We start from the raw sequence: 20362 nt of genomic DNA on the forward strand, positions 1-20362 counted from the left end.
CTTTCACAAAATCATTCAGAAAGTAATATTTTGTGTCACATCTACAGGTACATAACACCAGCAGTTAGAGGCAACTAACCTGGCAACTTGGTAGCCTGCCCTGGTGGTGAATTCATTGAACTCCGAGGTTCACATGAAGAGTCACTGTTGTGAGTTTAAAGCAGCTTGAATTTGCTTCACTTTTTCGGAACGCTCACTCCCTGCTAGCTTGTCGTATGCGTTAGCATGTTTTGTCTGCTCGTGTCTCTTTACATTGAATTCCTTAAACAAGGCAACAGTCTCTTGACAAATTAGGCAAACATAATTGCCTCAATTTTCAGTAAAAAAACCCTGTAATTCCCATCTCTTCTGGAAGCGGCGGCCCTCACTGTCAACTTTCGTTTTTTTATTTACAGGCACCGTGGTTAGAAATTAGCGAAAAAGGTTCACGGCGAGGTCACAGAGCCAGATAGAGTTAGAGTGGTGCTGCCACCATGAGGTGAAAGGAGAAACTGCATTTTGAACCTTTTATGATTCATGTACTCGGTTGAACAGTCCAAGTGGGCCATAAATAATATAATATAAAACCAAAGCTGTGGGCCGTATAAAATCTGACCGCGGGCCGTGATTGGCCCCCGGGCCGGACTTTGGACATGCCTGATATAGAGTATAAAATGAAATGGCATGAAGTGGTTTGAAAAATGCAATTTCATAAAGAAAACAGGGACATTAAAACGCACTTGTTATGCTGATCCATTTACAGCTAATTTTCATTTCACTAACTGCCAAAAGCCAATTTTTTCTGATTTGGAGTTGTATTTGGATGTAATGAAACCAAACCCACATGGAAGGACTTCCACCAAAGACAAGCTTTGCATATGAAAATACATGCACATGTCATTTTCCATTTGATCTCAGACGAACAATCATGTGTCTGAAGTATTAACTGCAGAGTTCAGGTCTCACCTCGACAACAATCAATGATTTGATTTTCAACCTGTGAGTATACATATTTATTTTTCAATATAATATTATGTCATATTCACATGATACTTTCTCATAATGTAATGAAATTAAGGCATTTATAAGCATTCAAATACTTGACTCTTTACTAACATACTGATAATATGTTGTTTTTATTAGGAAATTAATCTTTAAGAATTTATATTTATTCAATCATAAAGTTAAAGCCAATATTAAATTCATTCCATGTGAATTTATGCATTAAATTTATGCATTGTGCGACAAATTCTTGGATCAGTCACAGTGGTGTGTGTTTGTCTTCACTCTGTATCTTTTTCATTTCATCATGTCTGAGACATGTTAAAATACAGTCTAGACCAGGGATGGACAAACATTTTTTACAGTGGGCCACACAGGGTCACACATTGGACCCCTGATCTGAAACATACAGTGCTGAGTTGTGCTCATCTCCATGCATGCTCTAGACGTGCCAGACAGGAATGGACAGAGTCCTCTCAGAGACAAGACAAGGCTTTTGTCAGAAAACCGCCACGTTAATACACTACCAACACTGACATTACAGATCAGATTATAATCAGTTGTCTGATATGCACTACTGCATAGATCCCCAAAGAAACACATTACATGATGTATTATGTCATAATGTCCATGCTCAGTCAGTCTGTCCGAACCTCACCATCACATAAAGCCTTGCTTTGTTTGTCATTTTGAGCCAGTGTATCAGTGTCTGTTGCTGACATAAGTTCCTGACTTCTGGACAGCATAACTGATTTTGATACCTGAAATCAATCTGAAAATTCAGAGCAATTCAGTTCAACATAATTTCAGGGTTTTTTCCTCTGTCTTTTCCTGATCAGAAGTTTGTTACACAGTCAGAGCCACTTGGTCTCTTGACGTTTGTTCTACTCATAACAGACATGCTGTCATCGAAGCTCTACTTGTGATGAAGCGTAATTAGGGATGGGAATCGAGAACTGGTTCTTTTTGAGAACCAGATCCCAGTAGCTCGTTTCCTTGGAATCATTTGACTGCCTGCTTAACGATTCTGCTTATCGATTCTGCCTTTGTAGCGCATGCACGATGACGTCATGCTTATGCTGCATTGTTTTGGTCAGAACGTAGCCAACATGGCGTTGAGGCAGAAACGGTCTGAAAAGACGACACCAGGTCCACTTGTAACACTTGCAAAGCTTTCATTTCTTCAAAAGGGTGGAATCCCTCCTTCTGCTCAAACATTTGTCCACAGCATGTGATTCATTTGATACACTACATGGTGGCACTTGTGAATCTAGCAGCAGAGTGAACACCAGGCCATCATCCAGGCCCAGTTCCGGTGCGGGCAACAAACATCATACCCCCTCAAATACAAGTTTCCGAAGGTAGGGGAAAGGAAATGAGGTGCACAACAATGGGAGATGGGCAGAGTCGAACTGGTTCCACGTAGTGGAAATGCGGCAATAGAGGAATTAGTAAAACGTCTTTAGTTTCACTGTCACTGCACGACCCCCTCCCCCCCAAAGCGGAGCGCATCATCTGTTATTATTTGTACATACTGTATATGTTATATTTTCTGTGCAGAGATGGAAATATATAAGACAGTTAATGCAAACACACTTGTTTGTACTCTTTTATTCCCTCACCCAATGAGAATCAATAAGAGAATCGATAAGGAATCAGATTGATAAGCAAAATCGATAATGGAATCGGAATCCTTAAATTCTTATCGATTCCCAACCCTAAGTGTAATACTACTTTTTAGTGATTTCCTGGGGTTTGGTTTGACAGAGTCATTGATACAGCCTGTGGGCTGTATTTTGCTATTGTGTGACTAAATAAAGCCCTTGGTCACAATGTGAAGAAACACAACATGTCAACAGGCGGGTTTACATCCAACACATCATCATCATCATCATCATCATTAGGTATGTTTCCATAAATGTTTGCTAAACACTGTTTGCATCAGCAAATAAGTTTTTTTTTTTGTATATGTAATTTTTGGAAGAGTAAATGCATATATATGATTACTTAAAATAAAACTTTTTAATTAACTATTAGCTCACATTATCGGTCATCTTTTTCTGAGTCTTAGTTTTCTCAGATGTTCCCTTAAAGTGTAAGAAATTTTCTGGTGCTAGAATAGGAAGTGATGAGGACACCAGATATTCCTCTGTTTATCCATGAAAAAACATCTCAAATGAAATAACAGAATGCTCTGCTTGTTCTTTTCCTAAATTCTAATTATAAAAGCCATTCGTACCATAGCCTACAGTGTCATCTGATAATAACATGCAGCCTGGATTATTCACTCCAAATCAGTTTATGGAAACACTCAGAATGTTACATTTGTTTCTTTGTGACCTTCCACAGGTTCACTTCAAATTCCCAGTATTTTTTGTAAACACAGCTATTGTCATGGTTTTCAGAGAATATTTAAGGACCCATAATGTGAGTCACTCACAGTTAAGAAGTTCCAAAGACACAAAATTCACATCTCGTTTCATGGTTTGTGTTTTGAAAAACACAATTTAAGCAAAACAACAGAGAAAAAACATCCCAGACCAACCCTGTAATGGGCCATGGGACCTGGTTATTTTTCATTAACCTTTAAAAAGACAAAACTAAACTCTGTAAAATCCAAATTGTGAAAAGTAGAAATGCTGGTCCCATTGTTCAAAAGAAAAAGATGGACTAAAAAAAGGAGACTGGAGAGCTGACTGCAGTGCACTTGCACTGGCCTTGCCAAAAAAATGTAGGGTTTCATACAATAACACACTTCACAAGCAAGGACCACAAAGTCAAGGGGGATGGCAATTTTTTTTAACAGTAATTATTTACAACAATATGAATGTTTATGGTGATGGTCTGGACTAGGATTCTAGGGGTGTAGGAGTTAACCAGGAGTCTGTGGTTTGGGGAATGCCTCTTCAGGAGTTGTGGACTGTGTTAAAGCGGGAGGGGGGGGGTCCATAGTCATTTATGTCAGCTATACCAGGGCTGATACCGGCCACTGACAAGAGTGACGGATATAAACATGCAGAACTGGCAACCCTGTTGGTCAGGGATCCACTACCTTTAGCTGTCTCACACAGCTCCTTTTTTGGTTTAATAAACTTTTCTTTGCAGGTCACCTCTGCATGAAGATGAAATATTATGATTTCTGTAGCGCTTTTCAAGGCACCCAAAGTGCTCTCTTTAGCACAGCTTGTGTAATCTTCCATGTTGCACTGCCATACAAGAGAACTGATTTCACATTTGAATTAAAAACCCATATCTTTGTGCATTGTGAGATCTTTCTGGCTTTCCAAACTTTTGTTAACTGGGTTAATACTGTTCTTGCATTGCTGATACTTGCTTTTATGTCATAAGTAAAAGATTCCACCCCTTCCAGTGATGTTTTGTCCACTGTAAGACAGGATTACTTGATGTTTTGCTAAACTTTAGAACTCTGGACTTCCCTGGATGTATTTGTAAGCCGACACTCTTTGAAAGACGGTTCACTTCATCTGCTTTGTTTGCATCTGTACATGTGTATGAGACAGTAGTGGAAGGACATCCGCAAAATCTAGGTCATTGAGTTTGTTGCCATGGTGTCCACTGAAGTCCATTTGCTCTTCCTTTGGTTGTGTCTTTCATGAGTGCTGAAGAAAGTCCAGACATTTGCCAATGATTTGCATGAGAACAATCCTGAAGATCAAATGGCAAGAAAAGGTCACAAATGAAAAACTGTGGGACAGAACTGGACAGAAACCAATAGAAGAAGAAATCGAACTACAGAAATGATGCTGGATAGGATATACTCTCAAAAAGCCAGGCAATATTATCACAAGACAAGCACTACAGTGAAACCCAGAGGGAACACAAGGCAGGAAAACAGTGCGTAGAAAACAATACACAGAATGAAGTTATTGTGAAAGGAGTTCACAAGGATTGCCCAAGATAGAGAAAGATGGAGTTCATTTGTGTGTGGTCTGTACCCTGCCAGGGGTGAAAGGCGATGATGATGATGATGATGATGATGATGATGAAAGTGTTTTACATTACTGATCCATTATTGTCAGGATCAGCAGCACCTCTAGCTGTCTGGTAAGTTTACATAGGAGCCTTTGGCAAATATGAATGCATGATTATTTCACTTTGTCTTGCAATATGAACAACTGTTGTCTAAATTAAATTCAGGACTGACTACACCTGGTCTCTCCTCCTTCACAGTTTGTTAAACCCTTCTGCAGTTGTTTGCATACATGGTCATTTTTCATTGTTGGGTTCCATTCAATAGCGGAGTGGCTAATCAGGAGATTTGGGAGAATTCCCGATGGGCCGGCTCATATCAATCTGGACTTTGGGCCAGTTGGATGGGAAATCTAATTTTGGCACTTATCTGTCACTTCTCTAATCTTCTTCTTGCATTCATTCTCCATTCATCTGACAGCGCAGCCCCTACATCATAGTAGATTTGATGGGTTCTACCATCTGAGGGAATTCTTCCCTCCCAAATATTTCAGTTGGTTTGGCCCATGAGTGGTCTTTTCTGGAGCAGTAGCATGAGTCACTGGGTGGTGATGGAGGGCAGGAAGAGGCCAGGTGGTGCCAAAAAGGCCAGGGGCCTCATGTATAAAGACTTGCGTGGATTTCATACTGAAACCTGGCATACGCCCAAATCAAGAAAAGTCTGTACGCACAAAAAAATCCAGATGTATAAAACTGAGCTTACGCCCGAATCCACGTACATTTCCTTTATACATTTCAATCAGTGTGGAATTGAGCGCATATGTTGGAGTACCTGACTCCTCCCTCTCCACACCCACATTTAAATATGCAAATCAGTATAAACGGGGTCTGCAGGTGGGATTCCCCTCTCTGTGTGATCAGATGATGATGTCAAGGTGGACGCGAAGCGGAGGCCAAAACAGGCGGAAGGAGAAAAGAGACAAACTGAGACTGTTTGAGCAGAAAGTCGACAATATTGTGGGTGACACTTTTCTCACAGGACTGACTCGGATCACCCCCAAAGGAAATACATATTTATTATTTGTGTAAGTCAAGTCATACATTAGTTTATTCTATGGGTCATACAATAGTCTGATCACAGCCAAACTAGATAAAGGTTCATGTGTGATCATGACAGGAAATCAAAGAGGAAATCAAAGACTTTGACTCATGTATAATCACTCAAATTATTATTTTCCAACAATGAGACAAGACGGTGAGACCCAGTATTAACCTCCTGTCACAGAGGCTTCCTGTTGACTCCCCGGTGTCAGCCGATCCTCCGGTCCAACAGCCAGCTGCTGATGCCCATCCAACCGGCATGGGTCTGTACTGACCCAAGTCACAAGAGGACATCGTGAGGACAGTCGGCGGTGTCAGTGAGCGACTGGACTGACTAATAAATGTTCTCACAGACATGAACACTACATTAAATTATCAACCAGTGAATTTTGTGTCCTTGTCTCTTTATATAGTTGTTGCTGAATGTCCCCCCGGGCAGGATTGGCATTGATGGGTCCAGGGTTGGCCTGGTTGGTTCTGGTTCTGGTGGTGAATGTGCTGCTCTGACAATAGGATGACGTGTCGGTGTGTTCATTGTTCATCTGTGTATCTCTGATGTGCCCATCAGTCGGAGGAATGACCTTTTTCACATTAACAGTTTCCCAGTGTCACCTCTAAGTGTCGCCAATGGTTCCAAAGCACTAGAAATGTGCGTACGCCAGCTATGGACTTGGTGTGGAGGACCACACATTTCCACGGTCATTTCACTCTTTATACCAGAGGTGGGTAATCCCAGGTTCATCAAGTCAAAGTCCTGCCGTGTATTGGTTCCAACCTGTTCACTGAACCAGCCCATTTTGATGAGCACAACTGCTCATCCAGGTAGATTGGTTGATTAGTGGAATCACCTGTGTTAAGTGAACAGGTTGGAACCAACACATGGCAGGACTTTGACTTAATGAACCTGGGATTACCCACCTCTGCTTTATACATCTGAATGTGACCATGGAAAAGGGCGTACGCCAGGTTTTTGTGCGTACACACACATTATACATGAGGCCCCAGGTTAAAGAAAATGAAACTGCTGAAGAGTTTAGTTTATACCTGGTGGATTTAACCTACTGGCTCCCTTGGTTTGAAAATCTGCAGAAAAAAATTGCTGGGATTTGAACCCTGATTTTCCACATTGCAGTCTTGTGGTGGATCCCTGACCCACCACAACCATGTATTGGTAGTTTTGTTATTTCATGAGTTTTTGTTTCTTACGTTACAGTTAATAATTACAGCACATGGTTTAGTTTAAGTATTTTATTTAAACATGCTAATTTGGGTGCACACGTATTAGTTATGTTTGAATTAATTACTTACGTTTGTTCTTGAGTTCCCAGACAAAAGACTCGACTATCGGGCTTGACCTTTATTTAAGAAGTGGGGAGGAACTATTACCACAAGACTGAGGGGGGGGAACACTGTTTGTTTGTTTGTTTGTTTGTTTGTGTTAATTTAGTTGCTTAAATTCTTGGTTTAAATCACATTTGTTTCATACAGTTAGTATTTTGTGTATAGTTAATATTATTTGCTTTTTATGTTATTTTGACTAAGTTCATGGTTTGGTTTAATTTCTTAGTGTAACGCCTCCTCCTTGTGTTTGATTTGGGTTGGTCCCTTTCTATTTAAGCCCACCTTGGTTCATTGTCTGGTTAGGTCAGTTTTTGTTCTGTTGCAATTTGGTTTAGTTGACCTCAGTTGGGCCCATCTTTGTTCATTTTGTTAATTGATATTTTTTGGAGCTTTTGTTGAGCATTTTTCTAATTATAATTTTTCCTAATTTTATCACCTTTGTCCTGGTCCTTATGTTTGGTCCTCTACAAGCCTGAACCTACTACCTGTTGAGCTAAATCTCCATTCGCCAAAGGCTGACCTGTTTTATTGTCCTGGTAATTTTTGGGCTGTGACATTTATATTTAAGCTTCAGGGTTAATTAACATTGAAGTGTATATTGTGTTGTGAAATATGACCATAGTGCACAGTATGTTCTGTAAACAAAGCAAGCTGTCAGAAATATGACAATTCAGAGAAGGATATGACATATATATGTATATACAGCCCCCACCCCATCCCACCCCCCACCCTTCATTTTGTCTGGATCTGCCACTACCTAACAATACAGCACCTCTCTGTTGGGAAGAAACATGCAATTTGAAATTATTTTAATTTCAACTTATTGCTCCTGTACAAAGGTAAATACGGTTTCATCTTTATCATATTTCTTACCTCATAAATCTTTATCTGATTTAAATTTGAATTAAACATATTGTTGAAATGTTTTCTGTTAACTTACCAACATATACCTGAACTTATAAACAATAAAAAGGCATTGTAAGACCTAGCTGCTGTTTCATTTATTCAAATTCCTCCTCCATGGAAAAAGTGGGCCGGTTTGGGCATGAAACTCCCGGGCTGAAAAAGGGGCCCACTCCGCCCCTGGTTCCATCTAATATGGCATTTGTATTCCCTTGTTTTCTTCCATTTCTAATGTATTAATTCCCTATTCCCTAAGTCTCCCTATTGGTCCACACATCTACAATTTTGACCAAAATATCTACTGCATTTCACAAATAGTAGTGGAGATAGTATAGAGACAGTAAAACAAATGTCTTTGACTGTATATAAAACACTAATACATTTTTATTTTGATTTACAGTAAAATCACAAATGGATCCTGACATGACTTTGCTCCTCTTCTTCCTTGGTAAGATCAAGAGCTTGGTTTACATATGTTTAAAAATTAAGTCTAATTTGTGCTTTGGAATTCAGTTGTCAGTACATATGTAATCCAATCCAATCCACTTTTATTTGTATAGGACATTTTACCAACACAGTCTCCAAAGTGCTGCACAGAGTGCAAATTAGCACTAATTGCAAAAAATAAATAAATAAAAATAACATGTTTATAAGCATACAATCAACGTGTGTGTGTGTGTGTGTGTGTGTGTGTGTGTATATATATATATATATATATATAATAAAAGACATTCAGAGGACCACACAATTCTCATGCCAGGTTAAAGTAAAAGTGCATTTTAAAAGAGACTTAAAAGCATCAACAGAGGAGGCTGTTTTAATGTTAGGGAGGTGAGTATTCCAAAGTTTGGGGCTGATAGCTGAAAAGGCCCGGTCGCCCTGACTTTTAAGCCTCGTCTTTGGGACAACAAACTGGAGTTTGCTCTCAGACCTCAGTAATCGCACATGGGTGTAAGGTACATGAGGTCTGAGATGTTCGCGGGCACCAGTCCATGCAAAGTCTGAAAAACAAAACATTAATTTTCAAATCAACTCTAAAATGAACAGAGAGTCAGTGCAATGAGGATAAAATTGGCGTAATGTGCTCTATGTGTCGTGTGCTGGTTACAAAACATGCAGCAAAAATGTAACATAGGCCCAGTCATATTATCTGAACGTGAAATTACTTGAACATGGTTTTTATCCAGGAAAAAACAAGTTTTGATAATTTTATGATTTCACCAATAATAATTTTGTGCAAAGTTAAACACAAGAATACAAACAGTAATTCCAATGAAAATGTTTCTGTCCTGTTTCTGTAACCTAATAATGAAATGACACATCTCTAAGAAATGAATTTTAATATTTTGATGGAAAAACAAAATCACTGGGTTCTGTACAGGTAAACAACTCAGCAATAAAGATTTCCTGTTTTATTCACCTTCAGGATGCAGCCTCATCGCCTGCTCTAAGTTTCCTCTCCGTCAGTACCACTACGTTGACATGGTAATGACCTGGACTGATGCTCAGCATTACTGCAGAGAGAATTACACTGACCTGGCTACTTTTGAAAACATGGAGGACATACACAGACTGAACAGACCTCAACTGTCCAGCACATGGACATGGATTGGACTGAGGGATGCCCAAAAATCCTGGAAGAGAACTATGGGTAATGACGTGAACTCCTGGAGGTGGTCAGCAACTGGTGAAACAAGCAAAAGTGGATATCACAACTGGGAGACATATCAACCAGATTATTACCAAGGCAAAGAGACATGTGTGATGATGGCCTCTAATGGACAATGGTTTGATCAACCTTGTCATTTATTGAAACCTTATGTTTGTTATTCAGGTAAGTAGTTTGTATTGGTGAATTACTGACTGTTCATTTGTCAGACAGCGCTTGTATCTCAGACACACAATCTTAAAACAAGATTAAGATGTCCAGAGTTATCTGAACTTGGTCTGCAGTGTTGTTGCTTTTTAGAAGATGTTATGACATCCATACATCTACAGTATTTGGGCAGAGCCAATCCTAGATATACATTAAGGCCAACTTAGCAATTTTGCTGCTAGATTTAGCAATTTTTCAGACTACCCTAGCAACTTTTTTTTAAAGCACCTGCAGCAAATTTAGCCACTTGAAAAGTTTGTTTGGAAACTTTTCAAAACTTTTGAAAAGTAACTCAAACACTAAGGCACACATAATGATTTTTTTTTTTTTTTTGTCATAGTCATAAAAACCCACAGCCTGTCTGCCTAGCTGTAGAATCAGTATTTCCAATTTAGTCACTTTAGTCACTTTATTTATTTAGTGATTTTTCAGACCCCTCTAGGGACTCTGTCAAAAAAGTGACAAATCTATCAACTTTTTCTGGTCTGACTTTTGGAGACTCTGACATGAATGCACATATAATTTTTTGTCATAAACAAATCAGTGCACTGAGTATAAATCTCACCCACTGACATTGACAGTTTTCTCTATTGTCTCCATTTAGATTGGTGAATATTTGGGTCTTTATGGGTTAAGATAAAGATAAAATAATTTCGAATTTGACAGCAGTGACTGTTCTGTAAATAGCTGACATTGGGCCGAGACCAGCAGTAGGCAGGGGAAGGGGTGGGCTCAGCCCACCCAAATGTCCGTCTTGCCCACCCAATCGAAAGTTAAGGGAAAACGTTTATCCAATAGAAAAATGTAACAGACTGCACTACTATTCGGTCTTATTTTTGATTGGGCAGGCAGCCTACAGCCCGCCCTATTGTGTAGGCAATTAGTTGTCGTTGTTTTGCATTCCCTAAGCACTTTATTCGCTCATATAGCAGCTCACCGTCTGTCGCCCGTTTCTGAGCTGCGGGGAAATAAACGACCCTCCACAGTCACTGCTGCACCTATCAGGGTTTCTGTTTAACACCGTGATTCTCTCTATTGGAATTTCATTCAATCTGTGACTTTTTGACATGCTCTTCGGCTGAGCACCATCTCTGTACTCCTGCCGAGCAGCCGGCCCAGTTTGGTGACCACTCACATCACCTTATATAGCACACACTGACTAAAGCAATGCCAATAAAACGCAGACATTGGGCAACACAATGCCAGTAAAACACACACATGGTTTCTCAGTCATCGCATAAGGAATGGACAAAAACCGATGGGCAAATGATCTCTGTCACTAAATTATATTAATTATTATAATTATTTTGTCATATTGGTTCATATGTATATAGTTTTACTGACATTTGAGTCTGACAATCAGGGTTTTAGATGGAAAAAGAAAGATTTGTTGTTTTCTTTGTCATTTGTCACTTTTCAGATGGAATTTGAATCAGACTATTTTGGTTTGTGAAATATAAAAACAAATAATTTTGTTATTTTATTTTTTACTTTTGGCTGAGTTTTAGTTGTTCTATCTTGTCACTTTTCAGTCTGAGTTTGAACAAGAGTAGACTGCCTTCTTTTTGTATAAATTCTGGCCACAGAATTTACTATTAGTAGTATTTAGTATTCATTCTTTTATTTTTCAAGCTCATCCAATGAAAAGAAATTTGCATGAAGGACTTTTAAAATCATTTTTTATTTATAAGAGTAAATGAACACAGATGAGCTGACCGACAACTGAATTTCTCTCTGGGGATCAATAAAGAGATTCTTCTTCCTAAATAAACCCCCAAAGCACTTCTTTTTAGTGTCCTCAGGACTGCGATTCAAATTGTCAGCCTTTAGGCCACTATTCAGCTTTGCTATCATCTGTTCATACCAACCAAGTAGCCCACCTGTTATTTCAACCAGCCTACCCAATATCACAGGCTCGAACCAGCCCTGTATCGGGCCATGTTTGAAGTGGAACCCTGTAAGATTTTACCATTTTGGTTCGTCTTCGCTCTTTTTGTAGCATTTTTCTCTATGGAGCTTCCCCCTACACTTTCGACGTACATATTCACTGTCATAAAACCCACACTTCACCCTCCCTCTCCAACCATTTGCATTTGTTTTCAGTGAAGCCAGTGACAAGAAGGCAAAAAATAGTGAGCAAATATGCTACTGGAATGGAGCTGAGTGGGGAACTTTAGCCAGACTTAGAAGTTTCGGACATTTGTTTGCACTTCACAGAGGACGTCACAGAACTGGAGCTGTGGCAGGAGGATGTGCAGACAGGAACCCCCTGGCCATCCAGGTGGATGGGTCACAATTAGTGATGGGTGATTCAAAAATGAATTGTTCAAAAGAATCGATTAATTTCAGTGAACAAGTTGAATCAGTTCAGCAGCACTTTGTTAATGTTTTGTTTATTATCACATAAACTAATCAGAATCACTCATTAAGTCGGAAGGGGAAGTGCTGTGTGATGCACCATGCAGCAGGTAGTCTCCATGGCAAGATTTCTGGTTGTATTGTGAGACTATTTGCTGGTGATGGACAAACTGAGCCAAGGTAATGAACCGCTGAATGAAAGCAGCCGAGTAGAGCCGAGTCACTGAGTTGATTCTGAATCATTCCATGATTCAGCACCCCAGCCAGGTACAGCCAGCTAGCTGTACACAAGGCAGCCAAGCTGGTGGTACCTGGCTGGGGGCATGTTTGTGTTGTAGTGCTGTAAACCATGACGTTTCTCACGGGAGACGAGATCTAGGCCACTGGGACAGAGGCAGAGAAGTTGCAAATGGCATATTTGGCCCTAGTGGGAGGGCAGAGTGCGTCCATTCTTCCTCTAACAAGCCATTTAACCATCACAATTACTTTGAAGCTGTTTAAGGTAACAATGTTACATAGTTCCACTTTAACACTGACCAGTTCAGGACCTGGACTGTTCTACCACAAAGCAACACTGTTGTAATAGAAATATCATGTGGTCTGGGATTGTCTTATGCAAATATGCAAAGCTTTTCCTAAAATCCCTAAACTTTCTGAGGATGTGTCACTGTCATCAAATTTAGAATTACCTTTTTATTTCCATGGCTGGTATTTTTTCCTCAAATTTCTCATGTTTGGTAAATTTTCTGTTCTGAACATTATTTGAGTTTAAGAGTTTTGCAAATCATTGCATTTTATTTATTTATTTATTTATTTATTTAACTTTCCACCAGGTCCCAACTGTTTTGGAATTGAGGTTATAATTTGTGTGCTTACACTGAGCAGCTGGTTTAGACATGGCCTCAATTTTCAAAACATTGTCTTCTAAAAATTTGTGTCAAAGTAACCATCTGCAAGAGTGTCAACATTTGTGCTAAAAGGGCACATTTATTTGCCACTTCCACCTCTCTATGACATTATGAAATTAAATTTGATTTAGTCACAATTTTGCAATACACAATGCCTGAAACTTGAAACCGTGGGGTTTTTTCAGCTTTGTTGCACTGTATCCAGGGTGTCGCAAAAAAAAAAAATTGACATCATTTAAGATGTCCATATCGGAGTCATAACATGGTCAGGAGAAGTGATACTTAATAGGATTTATTTTGGACATAAATGTTTTATTCTACAAATTTCAAACGAAAAATTCTGGGGATGGTAATTTTATAATGTTTCAAAGTTATTCCAAATGTTCAATATGTGCGCCGCTTGTGACACAGCACACATCAAGTTGGTGGTGGAGTTCCTGCCACACTCGCTGCAGCATGTTGTATGCAACATTCTCCAGAGCCTCAGTGATTCTCCTCTTGAGTTCCTCTACACATGTGGGAAGTGGTGGGATATAAACCAGTCCTTTCACATAACCCCACAGAAAGAAATTGCATGGTGTTAGGTCAGATGAGCGTGGGGGCCATTTCAATAGCACGTTGTCTCCATCATTAGCTCATCCAATCCATCTTCCTGGCAGATTATTGTTAAGATAAGCTCGTACACTGAGTTTCCAGTGTAATTATTACGTGATGAAATAATGTCAAATTTTTTTGGGACACGCTATGTAACAACTGATGCCTTGCTTATGTTGACCTGGCTTATATGGTTGAGCACAAGTGTCTAGCAGAGGATATGTATGCTGGATATATGGCATCCTTATATATTCCTGAGAATCAGCTGATGTGAGTTGGCATTGAGATCAGCTGTTTGATGAAGTTCTAGATTGTAGGCTGTGACCTGCGTGGACTAATGTATATTCAATTATATTTTGTTTTATTGCAGAGATAAACGAAACACAGAAAACCTACATGTACATTGACACTGAGCGATCATGGTTTAAGGCTAGGACATACTGCAGGACTCACCACACGGACCTGGCTATGATTGAGAACTCCACTGAAAACACAGAGGTTTACTTCACAAAACCAACCAGTGCTAGTGCATGGATCGGCCTGTACCGTGAACCATGGACATGGTCTGACCAGACACGGATATCTTTTACAAACTGGAAAAGTACAGCGCCAGATAACTATTATAGCCAGCACTGTGCAGCTGAGAGTAACCTACATATTTGGAATGATCTCAGATGTCGGGATAAGTTCACATTCCTCTGCCATGAAGGTCATTATTGATCACAAAGACAATGCACAAATTCTGTTTTGTCAAAATCTGGTTCTCTTTGGTTTATTACTATGTGTTTGTTGTTTTTTTTTTATCTGTCCAGTTTCCATACTGAAGACCACAGTGAGGATGATGATCCAGACTGATGCTGATATAACCGATCCATCTACTAACAACCAGATCCTCCAACAGGTAAAACATGATCTTATTCCCTCTTTTTGAATTTCATATCAGGAAACCACACTTATAACTAAATCAAGCTGCGACCAATGAACCTTTTTTTCTTTTTTCGTCCTCAGCTTGGCTCGGTTTTACAAAGTCAGGGATTCACTGGCTTCACTCTGCAGTGGAAGCTTCAACCCAAGAAACAACCACCTGAGACCCTCAACACTCCATACGCTTAAGATGTTTTCTAAAATATACAAAGTCAGACAGCATGTAAAATGTATAATTAACCCACCTATGCAAATGGTGCATATGTGTATCACACCAGAATAAGTGGTCAGCCATTCTCAATGTTTTGCTTATTGTCATTATCCAACTACACATCTGTCATTTTGGGGTGAATGTGAAATTTTAGTCCAATTATTCCCATATCCAAATTTGTTTTGTTTTGTTGTTTTTTTTACCAGTTTAACCCATGATTGATAATGTCAATGTGCCCACGATAAAATCACTCGCTTATGTGCATGCAGATGTGAGGTCCCCATCATTACTCACAGCTCTGATGATAGATTTGTTTTTAGGCCTTGTATTTTGTGTGTAACTCAAATCTGTAATGGTGATTTAAGCTTGTTAAGTGCAGAACACTGAATTTGCATGTGCTTTGCTGAGTAAATATTCAGGCAGTTACGCACAGGTTTGGCTAATAGAAAACACTTCAATAATGGCTTTTTTGAACATTTTTTGGTTAAGTGTTGATACAGCCACCTGAAAATATAACTATACCATTGCTTGTTGTATTACTGTGTTCATTTTGCATCAAGTTAAATGGGTCAAGGAGGTACATTTAGATACAACCTTGATTTCAAAAAATTTACATTGCAAATTTAAAAATAAATAGTTAGGATACTGTATGAAATGTCAATGAAAGCAGAATGCAATGATTTTGCAAATTTCATAACCATATATTTGTTTTGATTTCTGTCCTGGTTACACTTTATCTATCAGCGATATATCACACTGTCAAAACCATTTAATGAGAAGTACTAAATATTTTATTCCAACTTGGAAGATGCTACCTGGGGTGGATCAGTACCAGTGACACACAGATCAGTTCTGATGCTGATCCACATATTTTATAAATCATCCACTCACAAGAATGAATTATTTCATCAGAATTAAGGAACCAGATCCGATCACACTCATGGTATCTGTTCTGCCTCATTCCATCTCAGGACGTGTAGTTGACAGGTGTAACACCTGCAGGGCTGGGGCTGTAACCAGAAAAGAGAGGCCTCACAGTTTGGTTTCATGTATCACTGAAATCTAAAAGTGATTGTTTTTGAGTTGAGTTTCATTTGTAAAACCAGCAATGCAAGTTGACACACAGACGTTTTAATGAGAGCAAATAACCATCTCTATGAACTACACTGCAGTCTGGAAATACCCAGAGTGAGAAGGTCTGCTCAGAAAATAAAGGATTTACCTTAATGAAGTGGCTACTGACACCAGGGCCGGACTGAGACTCATTTTCAGCCCTGGAGTTTCATACCCGCTCCGCGCTCCGTAATTGTTGGCTGGAGCAGGGCTGGGGCGTGCACGCGCTCCGTAAATGTTGGTCGGGGGGTAGCGTAGCAGTCGGACATTGTCGCTTTCCTCTTCCTCTAACTCCATACTCAGCCATAGGTGATGGTATGGATCCAAGTTATTATTCCAAGAACAACCGGCTTCTGCGACTCACCGGGTGGCCACTTCCTTCACACTGCGGGTTCGAGTTTGAGGCCAGAGGAGCTCCAGTGGAGGGGGTTTCCCCTCCACGTCTTTTTCGCGAGCGAGACCAAGTCTTCCCCAGGGGTTCGCAAGACGGAGCCACCTGCGGTTCTGGATACTCCCGGTCCTGCTCTGAAAAATCGATCCCATCCCCTATTAATCGATTATGCAAAATTAAAATGAGATCGATCTAAGATTGATTAAATCGATTTTTTTTACCCAGCCCTAATTTAAAGTGAACTCCGGCCCTCGCGGCCCAAATATTATACTGGCCCACCGGGAATTGTCCCGGTCCTCCCGATTAGCCAGTCCGGGCCTGACTGACACAGTACTAAGGCATGAAATACCGGTTTGTCTGTTACTACAGAGCCAATCAGCACCAATCAGCGCCCTCGTTATATCATGTCTAGACTGGTAACTTGTTGCATCCTGAAACGTACCAAGACACTCAGATAGCAAATAGGTCAGACACAGATACAATGGACATTTAGCTTACTTGGTAGCAAATTGGACTGCAACACAGAAGACATGGATTCAGTTCCTGGTCACACTAGTGCTTTTTTCTTTTTTTTTTTCCTAAAGATTTTCAAATGGGGGGGGGGGCACAACGCCAAGGGCACCCCTAGGTAATTCCAACAGTCATATAAATCAGCCAAGCCATAGGGACAACATTCAGAGTGCAGAATTCCGACCACAGCACTCAATACACTGAACTGACACAGAACTGACAAGTCTCACAACACACTGCCACATCGAACATGTAACTCCGCCCACCTTCTACAGCCTCACTGGCTGTACAGAGCAAAGAACACCATAAAACAATATGTAGAGTATTTAGAACAATAATTCCTGTTCTGTACTATATACTATCACTAATTTGTCATTTCTTCCATCAGTTGCCACAGTACTGTGGTAGTAAAATGCTCAAAAGAATGCACTTAAGTATATGCCATATATCACCACAGTACTGTGGCAACAAGAGGATAATGAGTTCATGGAACAGTATCCATGATTGGCTGTAGTACAAATGCTAACATTTGATTGGCTCTGTGGCAATAGACAAACCAATACTTCGTGCCACAGCACTGTGGCAGTAGCCATTGCCATAACCTAAATGTTTGTCCTCCACGCACACATTAAGTGTTATAGAAAATCCGTTTATGCTCCTTAATTACACATCAAGTCGACACGTCCTGCTAAATAGTGTTTAATGATGCGTTGTGATGCTGACATAACTGATCTCTTGTATGAACTGTATGAATTACCGAAGACTACAAGAAGCCGTCGAACTAAAATTAGCATGTTCGACGTTCTAAGTTTGCAGCAAGTGCTAATTTTAGCAGCTGGTTAGCAAGTTGGTCCAAACAGAAATATACACATTAAGATACTGACGGAGCTGACAGAAAAGTTACTTCCAGCCTAATAAATAGCCTTGTTTCAGAAGTAAAATGGTACTTATACGACGCCTCATACGACGTCCATGAGCACACTGGTCTTCTCTGTTGCTCTGTCCAGAAATCAACACCCATTATGGCATTCAATCATGCTCCTCAACACCTGGTAAATGTACCCCGAAAAATCAAATCATCATCAAAGACACAAGTTGACTCTGTGAGTGTTAGTTTTTATGGATCAAATGTTATATTAACTCTGAATGGTGTTAAATACAAGTAACACTGGAAAATCAGCACTGACAGATTTGCTGTGTGGATCATGATTCTCATTAATAAAAGCACTAAAATTTGAAAATATCCAAGGGGGTGAAAAAGTTTTGTAGGGACTGATCATGACATATTACATGCACTGTAGGGTTTGTCTGTTATTAATTACTCTGAACAGTCAGAAGAGAAAAGCTGGCATTACTCTTACATTTACCTTCTAAACTGACACCAGAGAGGCGATATGCTCTATAACAGCGACACCCTTCAAGTGGTCCGTGAGAGAATGTCATAAAAAAAGTCAAATTTAAGTCAGTGATTCTCAAATCATCCTGATCTGACTTCCAAAGCAAAGTTACAAGTACAGATAATTGTTTTCTAAATTAAAGGCGAATCACATGTAGCCTAGATAAGTCTAAGAGTAGACTTTTATTGAATTTGTCTATGCAAACCCATGTTTTGTGTCACCATCTCTGTACAGTTAGGTTACCTTGGTTGCCTATAGTCATATTAAAGACTTCTGTCATATTAAAGACTTGTGGTGGAAATTAAGTAGAAGAGCCAACTAATCAGAAACGAAGAGTGAAACGAAATGAAATGGAGTAACTTGAACAGTTCTGAAATACGACAATGGATTGATGACTAAAGAGAAAAGATGGAAAAATGACGACCAATATTAGCAACAAGATGCAAAGACATTCTGTTAGCATCGAGCTGTTAGCACCATTTAAATAATAATAATAATAATAATAATAATGATAATAATAATAATAATACATTGCATTTATAAAGCACTTTTCACTCAAAAAAATCTGAAAGTGCTACAGTGAAATAGAAAGTCTTAGAATAAAATACTAAATAAATAGGAGTGTGTACAAACTATATGGTGAAACAACCTCGGTGAACAACCTCAACCCCAGTCAGACTTTGCATATGAAAATACTGTAAAGATCTACTGATGCCATTTTCCAGTTCACCTCAGATGTGCAGTGATCCGTATCCTGAAGAGTAACCTTCAGTTCAGGCCTCAACTGTCAGATTTTCATCCTGTGAGTATATATTTTTTTTCATATTGAAGGGAATCAGTAAATAAGTAAATTTTATTTATAAAGCGCTTTTCACAGACAGGGAGTCACAAAGTGCTTCACAATACAAAATGCAATACAGTACAATAAATATATTAAATCCAGTCAGCTATAGCAGCCCTGAGGCAGTTTGGATCTAAAATGCCTGCTGGAACAGGAATGTCTCTAGTTGTTTTTTAAAAGACTCAACATTGAGTCCATGAAGCGTAGGTACAGAGGAAGATCATTCCAGAAATGGGGCAAACAGCTTTAAAAGATCTGTTACCTCATGTATTAAAACAAGTGTGAGGGACCATCAGCAGGTACTGCCCTGAGGACCTCAGGCTGTGAGCCAAGCTGTAGGGCTGGATCAGGGCAGCAATATAAACAGGGGCCTGGCCATGTAAAGCTCAGAAAGTGTGCACCAGAATTTTAAAATGAAAACGATATAGAACAGGGAACCAATACACAGATTTTACAATAGGTGTAATGTGGGCTCTCCTGTTAGTGTGGGTCAGAAGCCTTGCAGCAGAGTTTTGGTTAAATTGCAAGTGAGCCAGCTTCTTCTTGTTTAAGCACGTGAATAGGCTAGTGACATAGAATTAAATGTTGTGGCAAACAAGAGATTTATGGGAATGTACAGTCAATGTAAACCACCAAATCTAAGAGATAAGGTTAGATTAAAGTTAGGGTCAGGGTTTGTTGGAATAAGTCTTTACCAACTGAATGGAAGTCAATGTAAAGTCCGTTAAATATACTGAACAAAAATATAAACGCACCACTTTTGTTTTTGCTCCCATTTTTCATGAGCTGCACTCAAAGATCTAAAACTTTTTCTGTGTACACACAAGGTTTATTTCTCTCAAATATTGTTCACAAATCTGTCTAAATTTGTGTTAGTGAACACTTCTTCTTTGCTGAGATAATCCATCCACCTCACAGGTGTGGCATATCAAGATGCTGATTAGACAGCAGGATTTTTGCACAGGTGTGCCTTAGGCTGGCCA

At 39.5% G+C, this 20362-nt stretch overlaps 1 protein-coding gene across 1 annotated transcript; it reads left to right on the forward strand.

The window, feature by feature from the left end:
• The first annotated feature begins 960 nt into the window (after positions 1 to 960).
• Positions 961 to 15128, forward strand: LOC115435754 (macrophage mannose receptor 1-like). The gene is made up of 6 exons (XM_030158364.1): positions 961 to 978; positions 8657 to 8704; positions 9683 to 10090; positions 14363 to 14701; positions 14805 to 14893; positions 15001 to 15128. Exons 2-6 carry the CDS (start codon positions 8668 to 8670, stop codon positions 15103 to 15105), a joined length of 978 nt encoding a protein of 325 aa, XP_030014224.1. The 5' UTR covers positions 961 to 978; positions 8657 to 8667; the 3' UTR covers positions 15106 to 15128.
• The last annotated feature ends 5234 nt before the right edge of the window (positions 15129 to 20362 follow it).

This window comes from Sphaeramia orbicularis, chromosome 16, assembly GCF_902148855.1.
Source record: "Sphaeramia orbicularis chromosome 16, fSphaOr1.1, whole genome shotgun sequence".
In the NCBI taxonomy this organism is placed as follows: Eukaryota; Metazoa; Chordata; class Actinopteri; order Kurtiformes; family Apogonidae; genus Sphaeramia; species Sphaeramia orbicularis.